Source organism: Verticillium alfalfae, genomic scaffold (genome assembly GCF_000150825.1).
Source record: "Verticillium alfalfae VaMs.102 supercont1.12 genomic scaffold, whole genome shotgun sequence".
In the NCBI taxonomy this organism is placed as follows: Eukaryota; Fungi; Ascomycota; class Sordariomycetes; order Glomerellales; family Plectosphaerellaceae; genus Verticillium; species Verticillium alfalfae.
This window is the reverse complement of record NW_003315027.1, coordinates 339,753-349,167: the sequence shown is the minus strand read 5'-3', so window position 1 is coordinate 349,167 and position 9,415 is coordinate 339,753. Positions and strand designations below refer to the sequence as shown.

The 9,415-nt window shown below is 58.3% G+C and overlaps 5 protein-coding genes across 5 annotated transcripts in view; 2 read left to right on the top strand and 3 right to left on the bottom strand.

The window, feature by feature from the left end:
* VDBG_08337 (DNA replication licensing factor mcm6) overlaps window positions 1-1,681 on the bottom strand; it is a gene marked incomplete at both ends in the record, with an annotated part of 3,106 nt that extends 1,425 nt beyond the window's left edge. Inside the window, 2 exons of the mRNA XM_003001246.1 lie at window positions 124-1,327; window positions 1,410-1,681. Of these exons, the coding sequence (XP_003001292.1) occupies window positions 124-1,327; window positions 1,410-1,681 (1,476 nt within the window). The remainder of the gene's footprint in view (window positions 1-123; window positions 1,328-1,409) is intronic.
* Window positions 1,682-2,532: 851 nt separating this feature from the next.
* VDBG_08336 (conserved hypothetical protein) lies at window positions 2,533-3,068 on the bottom strand (the record flags this gene model as incomplete). Its single annotated transcript, XM_003001245.1, has 2 exons — window positions 2,533-2,873; window positions 2,930-3,068. 2 exons carry the CDS (start codon window positions 3,066-3,068, stop codon window positions 2,533-2,535), a joined length of 480 nt encoding a protein of 159 aa, XP_003001291.1.
* Window positions 3,069-4,511: 1,443 nt separating this feature from the next.
* Window positions 4,512-6,111, top strand: VDBG_08335 (cyclopropane-fatty-acyl-phospholipid synthase; the record flags this gene model as incomplete). Its single annotated transcript, XM_003001244.1, has 4 exons — window positions 4,512-4,910; window positions 4,941-5,635; window positions 5,692-5,947; window positions 6,001-6,111. The coding sequence occupies 4 exons, from the start codon at window positions 4,512-4,514 to the stop codon at window positions 6,109-6,111; spliced, it is 1,461 nt and encodes a 486-aa protein (XP_003001290.1).
* Window positions 6,112-6,265: 154 nt separating this feature from the next.
* VDBG_08334 (RNA exonuclease) lies at window positions 6,266-7,293 on the bottom strand (the record flags this gene model as incomplete). Its single annotated transcript, XM_003001243.1, has 2 exons — window positions 6,266-6,731; window positions 6,830-7,293. The coding sequence occupies 2 exons, from the start codon at window positions 7,291-7,293 to the stop codon at window positions 6,266-6,268; spliced, it is 930 nt and encodes a 309-aa protein (XP_003001289.1).
* Window positions 7,294-7,708: 415 nt separating this feature from the next.
* VDBG_08333 (histone acetyltransferase ESA1) lies at window positions 7,709-9,229 on the top strand (the record flags this gene model as incomplete). The annotated part of the gene is made up of 1 exon (XM_003001242.1): window positions 7,709-9,229. The coding sequence occupies one exon, from the start codon at window positions 7,709-7,711 to the stop codon at window positions 9,227-9,229; it is 1,521 nt and encodes a 506-aa protein (XP_003001288.1).
* Window positions 9,230-9,415: the final 186 nt, after the last annotated feature.

Here is a 9,415-nt window from a genome sequence, read left to right as displayed (position 1 = left end):
CTTCAGGAACTGAAGACTTTGACGTGGACGGGTCACCGACAATGCAGACGTTGATGTCACCACGAAGCTGCATGCCCTCGGCCGTCGTCTTGTGCAGACCGGACAAGAGCTGCAGCAGAATACCTTCTTGACGACTTCGTGGCCGTAGACCATGGGCGCGATGGAGTTGACGAGCCGCGAGTAGATGCGATCTGTGTGAACCATGGTACGCACCTGCGCGATTTCTTCTTGCGTCATTGTCGCGAGCACGGTAGCCTGCGCCTCCTCCGCATCAATGGCGGATTCGGGTGTGTTGTCGGTCAGCGCCGTCATTATGTCCGACACCTGCGCGTGGGCAGACCGGCCGGACGAACTGTTGTCTGGCAGAACCATGCAGGCGAGGAAGGCAAGGCGGTATGTGAGATCGCGCACACCAAGAGACTTGAGACCAGAGACGCCTGCGCCGCCAGCGTCGTTACCGTTGCCGGCGCTCTTGTCGTCGCGGATCGAGTAGGCCTTCTGTCCAGGCATGCTCAGCTGGCTGACGTCAGGGACGACGATCAGGGCACCGGTGAAGATGCACTTCTCGCCTGCCTTGGCGCGGTCGACAATTTCTCCTCGCATGATGACGTCCATGGTTCGGGGCATGCTGCCGGTAGGAATTTCGGACGAGTTCTCCTGGATGCGCACTTTTTGCCAATCGATAAAGGTGCTCTGGCGGATGTCGAGCTGCCATGCGAAGCGGTTCTGACAGGTCTGGTTGGGACACAGCGTGGGCTCGGTGTATCGGAATGTCTGCTCGACGTTGGGAATGACCGTCCTGCAGGCCTGGCAGAGGAAGGTGCCGAGAGACAACTCGGGCCTGACCTCGGAGGTGCGCGTGACGGTGCCGGAGATGGAGAGGAGCTGGCCAATGTTGGCGGCGCGCAGACTGCGCACGCGCGAGACGAGAGGCAGGTTGTAGAAGGCGATGGCGAACAGCTTATCGGTCTGCTGGTTGCTCGTCTTGCTGCCTAGCTCGGACTGACTTGCCGAGGCGGCATTGCTCGCAGCTGAGCTCGTCTGGTTGCTCGAGGCCGTGGGCTGACGATGTTCGCGGAAGTACTGGGGTTCGTGCTTGGCGATAGCACCGTGGAGTGCTGCGGTGATGAAGGGAAGGAAACGGTAGTAGTTGGTGGCGACGGCGTCGGAGAGGGAGCCGTTTTGCCACTGGCCGAGATGCCTAAAGTCGACGTAGAGGGTGGAGAGCTGGTATGTTCGCATGCCGTGGATCTGGGCAACGTAGTATTTGTCGGTGGTGACGGCACTCGAGGGCGGCGCTCCATGGGGATCGCGCTCTTCGACGAAGCTGGGGTCATTCGTCAGCATAAAATCTTGTGCACGTTGCGGCATAGCGCTCATGACGGAAAAAAAAAAAAGGGAGGCCTTACCCTTCGAGGAAATCTCCAAACTGTTCTTGGATCAAGAGACCAATGCGATCCTCGACCTTGGGGATGTTGGCCGAATCCTGTGGCCTCTTCGATCCGCGCACGACCTGGTCATCGGCGAACCCGTCGCCCTCATCATCACTCGGCGCGCCCGTCATCTCGGAGGGAGGACCTCGCAGGCGGCCGCCGGTCGAAGAACTGGGCGGGGCATAGCGTCTGGCGGTGGGGGTTGTCGCCCTGTCGGACATGGGGTAACCGGCTTCGCTCGAGGCCATGGTTGCGGATGCTGGTATTGAGGCTATTCGAGAGGGCAAGCCGGCAGCGCAACGGAGGCGATAGAACAAGGCGGTGGTGATGGATGGTTTGGAGGGGTGAAGGTGGTTGTCGGGGCGATGGTGTTGAGGCAAGCGAGGGTGAAGTGTGGATTCTGGATGTCGCGACAAGGGCAAATGGGAAAATGGGAAAAGCCAGGGGTCGATTTCGAGGGGTGAAATGGGACGCGTGGGGTCACGCCTTGGACGCGTCGAGGCGCGCGACGTTAATTGCTTGCATGACACTAGGCCACATAGGTACTTAACCTGTACCTACCTACCCTACCTTACCTAAGGTACCTTACCTACCACCTAGGTAGGTAGAGGTAGCTAGGTAGGTCAAGTACCTGTGCATTCAGAGGTGCGATCTCACTATGTTTGCCTCGACAAACGAATGATGTTACAGACTTGCCTTCCCATCCGCGATAGAATGATTCATCTACGGACACGGCGGTTGCAACTCTGTTCATTGAGGGAAGCATTTTCAACTACGTATTCTCGGCTTCCAGTTGGTCTCTTTCACAGTGGCGGTTGGCTCTGCATCTCGGCATCTAATGCGGCATGCTAGTTTGCCTTGGAGATGAACATTTTATTCATTTGTCGCCTGCAGTCCCTTGCTACAATTTTCTACTCGCGTGCCCTACGTATCTGACTTGCAGTTACTTTGCTCGGTGATTGCTGTTCTCAAGCCCTTCTGTTCCACGCTTTTCATGGCCCTGAAGGCCATGCCCTTCATAACTCAAGCATCATCAACGCCTACGCCGTCCCATGCCTGAATCCCAACGCCCTTTTGTTCCCACCATGCTTCTACTCCGTCATGCCGTCGCCGGTTGGTCCCTCGCGGGCTCGTCGTACTGATGTATGCTCTCAGCAACCTGCAGCCACTCTTCCATGCTCCTGACGTAAGGATCCGTCGCCGCGTCCGCCATGCTTTCCGCGCCCCAGACAACCATCTCATCAAACTCGGCCGTTACCCTGAGTGCGCCTCGTTCGATCTTGTCTTCGTCATCCTCTTCCTCTTGTGGCGGGGCGTCTGGCCTCGGAGCCTCGACAAGTTTGTTCTGTTTCTCGACAACAATGCCGCGGTAGCCCGAGGGCAACTGAACTGATTTGCCGTGCAGTTCGCGACCACGGAAGAATGCCTTTGACTTGCCATCTGTCAACGTGTCAATTAGCGAAGGATCCGGTTGTAGAGGAGAAAGGCTTGCGCACCCGTAGATGTCGTAGGGTTCCAGAAGGACGGCGCCGAGTCGATACGTCCGTTATGTTGTATGCGGCATGGAAGAAGGTGTGCAACCGCCTTGGGAGCGGCAGCCTTCTCCGAATGTAGGTTCAAGATGGCGCTCGACATGACGAGACTGTGTTTGGCGGGGACGGACTTGCGATGCGTTCATGAGGTACACGCGTTCGACGCGTTTGCCTGGTGTGTTAATTGTCCGGCTCCACCATTGCATGAGCTTTCTGATAAGGGACTCTGCCACGATAAGCCATGTGAAGTGCCGTCCAAGAATACGGTGCCCTTTTTATGCACCCACATTCCATCTTCCATCGAGCTTGGCGATCAGCGATCTTTGATGCACGATCCCTGCAGTTTCGCAGCTTGGGCCCTCTTGTTTCACGGCGAGGTTCCAGTCCCCTCTTCTTCTTCTTTATCAGGTCCCTCGCCGGCGGTGGCCATCTCTTGCAGTCAGTTCAAAATCAGCCTCGCGGCCACCCTTTTGATGGCAGGTCAACATGGAGGTTTGCTACCATGCTTGTCACACGCTAGGAAACCCTCTATGCATCAGTTATCACAGTCTCGTCGGCCATGTGCATAGCATACCAGGCACAAGACCAACGGGTGTAACCGACGAGTGTTGATGTCATCGATATACGCATTTGGACTCTTTGGAGGCATGAACCCCGAAGCAATATCCACTCAGCTCCAGGAACCACAGGACCCCGATCCAGACGACCCTGTTCCTGATCACTGGATTCAGACGACCTTCCCGGGCGTCCCGCTGACAGCAGGGCTGCCTACAATGGCACGATGCCTTCGATTTCCTGCCGTGTGGCACACGGCGTCTTACACTGCAAACCCGTGAAGAAGCCAAGGACGCTGCCAAGCTGCAAGCCGACAAAACCTTCCACGGCACTACGGCAGCCATACCGTGTGTGCCATGACGTGCCCGGTTGCCGAGTCATTCCTAATGCTACCAAACTGGGTCGATCCGAGTCCCGCTGGGCCTGGCGTCGAAGGTTAGCTGCACATCTTACAAGAGCCCGTCGGATCACACGTCTGCCGCTCTGTCAGAGACAGACAGCGCCAGATAGGGACTCGTCGCAGCCAAACACGGCACAAAACAGCTACCCCTGCAAATCCTCGAAGCACTATTCCCAGCATTGACCCCCGGTCCCGGCCCACGCCTCGCGCGACGGACGGTGAGATGCCATTGCCGACCACCGAGACACGACAGACCGCCAGACCAGCGCTGGCGCTGGCGCATCCTGCGGCCTCGATCAAGCAAGCGCCCATGCTTCCCCACGTCTGTCGCATGGGGATGATCGATGGTGAAAGAGGATCGCATGGGCCCTCGCGCCGTGCCACCGGAAGCTTTTTTTGTTGTGCCCCTCGTCTCTCCCCTCTTCTCTGTCCTTCACTCCCCCTTTCCCCTCGGAGCAACCTACCTCTTCCAAGGCTTTCAAACGCTCAATTGAGTTCGGTCAACGCCTCCCTCATACGAATTGTCCTCTTCATTTGCTCCAACAGTGCCCTACCGCAGCCTCCTGCCGCTGTCAACACCCCGCCGTCATCATGCCCAAGCTCCCTTCGTTGCTCCCCGCGGCCGTTTCGCAACCTCTGTACCGCAGCACAGAGCTCGTGCGCGGCGCCGTGGGAAGCTTGACCTGGGGCCCGGCCCTCGCCATTGCAAAGCCTGCCATCCTGTCCGCCTTCTCCACCATCGAAAAGGGCACATTGCTGCTCGTCGACAAGCCGGCCGAGACGAGGACTGTCTTTGGACAGAAACTAGGCGCGACCAAGCAGATCATTCGGGAGACGACGCCGCGCCGCGCCGATGCCGTCCCCCGCGTCGAGCTCGTCGTCAAGAGCGATGCCTTCTGGATGCGCCTGTTCTTATTCGCCGACATGGGGTTCGCAGAGGCATTCATGCTTGGCGAGGTCGAGTGCGAGGACCTCACAGCCTTCTTCCAGGTGAGCAGCTAGCTGTTGGGCTTGTGGCAGAGATGGGGAATTTCTGACGCGCGACGGCAGCTCTTCATTGTGAACCGAGAGGCCATGGGCAATGGCACGACCTGGATCTCGAGCTTCTCCTCTGCCATCTCGAGCTTGGCGCGCACGACGAACACGCTGTCCAACGCCCTCCTCAACATCTCGGCCCACTACGACATTAGCAACGACATGTTTGCCGCCTTCCTCTCACCGGACATGACGTACTCGTGCCCGATCTGGAACCTCCACCCTGATCCCAGCGCTCCAGAGGAGACTCTGGAGGCGGCCCAGATGACCAAGCTCCACCGCTTCATCGAGGGCGCCCACCTCAAGGCTTCCGACCACGTTCTCGAGATTGGTACTGGCTGGGGCTCCTTCGCCATCGAGGCTGTCAAGACGACCGGGTGCCGTGTGACAAGTCTGACGCTGTCCAAGGAGCAAAAGGTGTTGGCCGAGGAGCGCATTCGAGATGCTGGACTCCAAGATCGCATCGAGGTTCTGCTCATGGACTACCGCGCCCTGCCGACGCCAGAGAAGCCGTACGACAAGATTGTCTCGATTGAAATGCTCGAGGCCGTGGGTCAGGAGTTCTTGGGCACCTACTTTGCGTGCATTGACCGGCTGCTGAAGAAGGAGGGCGGTATTGCCGTGTTCCAGTGCATTACCATGCCCGAGGGGCGCTACGAGGCGTACGCCAAGACGGAAGAGTATGTGCAACGAGCGACGGCCTTGGAGAAGGTACATTGACTAACTTGGGCGCCAGTTTCATCAACCACTATATTTTCCCCGGCGGCCACCTACCGACCATCACGCAGCTGCTGAATCACATTGTCACCGAGTCCAAGGGCACGCTCATCACAGAGAAGGTCGAGAACATCGGCGGCCACTACGCGAAGACGCTGCGGCTCTGGAAGGAAGAGTTCATGCGCAACTTTGACGCGACGATTAAGCCGGCGCTCCTGAAGGAACATCCCGAAATGTCGGAGGAAGGTGTCGATGTGTTCAGGAGGAAATGGGAGGTAAGAGATCGACGCCCTCCACGTTCCTGCCATGACTCGAGCTAATTTGGCAGTACTATTTCACATACTGCGAGGCTGGCTTCGCGACGAAGACGCTAGGCGATGCCATCATCACTGTGGGCAGGGAGGGCGCTCTGGAGTTAATGGAAGGCATTCCGCTGTGATGAACAGGGAGAATTGGCACTGGGCGGGCGTTTGGGCGTTTGTAGATCTTGTCAAGCTCGAATTGGCAATTTTCAATCTGAAAAGGGGGTATTCATGCCGCTTTACCTGTCCATCCATCCATCATCTCTCGCTCAGGGGAAGGGGGCGAACATTCTATTTCTTCTTCTTCTTAGGCTTCTTTGCCGCACTCCTGGCCCCTGGCGCAAAAGTCGGGAAGCGATTCGTATTGTCGACATCAAACGCTGGCTTATGCCTCCTGAAAAGCGCCATGGTCACCTTGGCATCCTCGACGCTAGAGTGCGCCCCCTGCTGGATCTCGACCTTGAGAATCTCCCCGGCCAGCTTCCGCAGCGCCGGCTTCTTGCCGTTGCCGTATTGCCGGAAGCCGGGAAACTTGGATGTGTCGCGAATGTCCTTGATCGAGTGGGTCAACTGGAGGGCGTCGAGGTCGTGCTTGACGTCGTGGCCGATGAGGATCCTGTCCTGGAGCAGCTCGGCGACCTCGGCTTGGACGTCCTCAAACTCGCGCGCGAGGCGCATCTTGCGCGGCGCGATGCCGCTGACGGCCGTACGCCAGTCGGTCACCTTCTCCCGCGGCCGCACAAAAGCTGTCGTAGACCTGACGGCCGTGGAAGTCGACGAGGCTCACGCGGGCCAGCACCGACTCGTGCCCGCCCTCGCCGACGCCGACCATCTCGCAGTCTATGGCGACGTAACTTGCCGACGTCGAGACCCGGCGTGCGCCCCGGCGTTCTCCTTCTCCGGCTCGGCGAGCAATGGCATTGCCGGGGAGGGCCGAGCCCGTAGGCCTCGGCCAGCGATTCGGCCGACACGTCGTTCTCGGCGGCCCAGGCGGCGAGGGACGGCGAGGGCCCCGTGCGCGCCGGGTCTGGCCAACCTTGGACGACTGCGCGGCGCCCATGCGTGCGGCGAGGTCGGCGGGCACGCGGCGGGCCCTTGCCGCGGCGAGGGCGGCGGGCGCGGTGTGACGGTGGTGCTGGTGCTGGCGGCAGCTGTCTTGGAGACGACGGGCTTCTTCTGCTTCTTGGCGGCCGAGGCGAGGGCTTTCCGGAGGCTTTCCGCTTGAGGGTGCTTGGCGTTTTGCCGTCTGGTTTGGAGGAGGACTCGGCCTGGATCTGAGCCTGCAGCTGCTTCCAATTTGAGGAGAGCTCGCGTGCCATGGTCTTGGAGAAGTCGTTTCTGTGGGTGAAGGAGAACTCAGACGGGCATGCTGTTTGAGTTTTTGCTTGGGACCCGATTTCCGTTTATTGCCTGGTCAAAGTGATGAAATTTGCATGAGAGCTCAAAAGAAACGAACTATGATGGACGATGAAAATGAAGATGGAAGTTCTTTCCAGAGGGTCTTGAAAAGCGGGAATGCATGTACCGGGGTTTCCATGCAGGGATTCTCGCCGCTAGCTTGACCGCCCTCGCCGTCGTGGTGGCGGGCGGCTATTTTCTGCCGCGACCGCCCCATCTAAACTTCGAGAACATGCGGCGCGACTCCATCTTTCCCCCATCACGACCACCATTCAAACTACACACCACCCGAAGTCGAATCCATCAAGGAGAACCACAACCACGACCGGTTCCATCATGACGCAGCCCGAGCCGACTGTCGGCAACGATGGCCCTCGCCAAAAGGGCCGCGCGACGCCCGAGACCATCAAGGTCGGCTGCATCGCCTGGGTCGAGAAGAACGGCGTGCCCCGCCGCGCCGAGATCCTCAGCATCAAACAGACCAAGAGCGGACGGCAGTTCTACTGTAACTTTGACAACTTCAACAAGCGTCTCGACGAATGGGTGCCGCTAGCGCGTATCGATTTCGACCAGGACGTCGAGTGGCCCGGCGTCGAGAAGGAGAAGCCGGCCAAAGACACGAAGAAGAAGGGCGCCGTCGCGACGTCGAAAAAGACCCAGGGCAACAAGAAGGCGCAGAAGAGGCCTGGCAAGAGAGAGCAGTCTGTGGCGTCGGCGTCCGAGGTCAACACGCCGCAGCATCCATGGACCGATTTCGTCGATTCGCAGCAGGGGCGCAAGGCCACGCCGGCCGAGGAGAGTCAGGCGCCGACGCCCGCTGCTGCGGACACCACCTCGACGCCCGCTGCAGGTGGTGACGAGATGGAGGTGGACGGCGACGAGGGTGCTGCCGCGGCGGACCAGAAGAACGGCGAGGTCAACGGCTTCAGTCGCGACGCGGAGATTGAAAAGCTTAGGACACACGGCAGTATGACGCAGAACCCAGCCGAGATCTCTCGAATCCGAAACATCTCCAAAGTGCAGTTCGGCAAACACGATCTGTTCCCTTGGTACTTTTCGCCGTACCCCGAAATTTTTGGCGCAGAGGATGTCATGTACATCTGCGAGTTCTGCCTGGGATACTACGGGGACCTCAAGTCGTTCACGCGGCACCGCATCAAGTGCACCCTGCAGCACCCGCCTGGCAACGAGATCTACCGTGACGACTCGATTTCTTTCTTTGAAATTGACGGACGAAGGCAGAGGACATGGTGTCGCAACCTCTGTTTGCTGTCAAAAATGTTCCTTGACCATAAAACGCTCTACTACGACGTCGACCCTTTCCTATTCTACGTCATGACGACCAGAGACGACAAGGGCTTTCACTTTGTTGGTTACTTCTCCAAAGAAAAGGAAAGTGCAGACGGTTACAATGTGGCCTGTATTCTCACGCTACCGCAATACCAGCGAAAAGGCTACGGTCGTCTCCTCATCCAGTTCTCGTATGAGCTCTCCAAGATTGAAGGCCGCCTCGGTTCTCCCGAGAAGCCTCTGTCCGATTTGGGTCTTCTGAGTTACAGACAGTACTGGGGTGAGAATATCATTGATCTGCTGCTCGGGCTCAATGAGCGCGAAGACAAGGCGACCATCGAGACCATTTCTACGCAACTGTCAATGACGACGCAAGATGTCGAGCACACACTCGGCGCACTGAGGATGCAGATTTACCACCGTGGCGAACACAAGATCGTGATTCCGGAAAAGCTGGTGCAGCAGAGGGAGAAGCAGAAGACGAAGAAGAGGCGCCTCATCGATCCAACGCGGATACAGTGGAAGCCTCCCGTCTTCTCCGCATCGAGTAGGACGTGGGCATGGTAGATGAGACGACGCGCGGCTGGTCAGGAGTTTGTCCTATAGTTAATGATACCCCCTTTCCTATTCAAGTTTGGTCTACGTCTCCGGCTCCAGGTCAATCCAGAGCTCGATGCCTTCGGCAATCTCGCCTCCAATCTCTTCGCTCGGTCCCCGCTCGGTCAAAATTGTCAACTTGATTTTCTCCTCCCC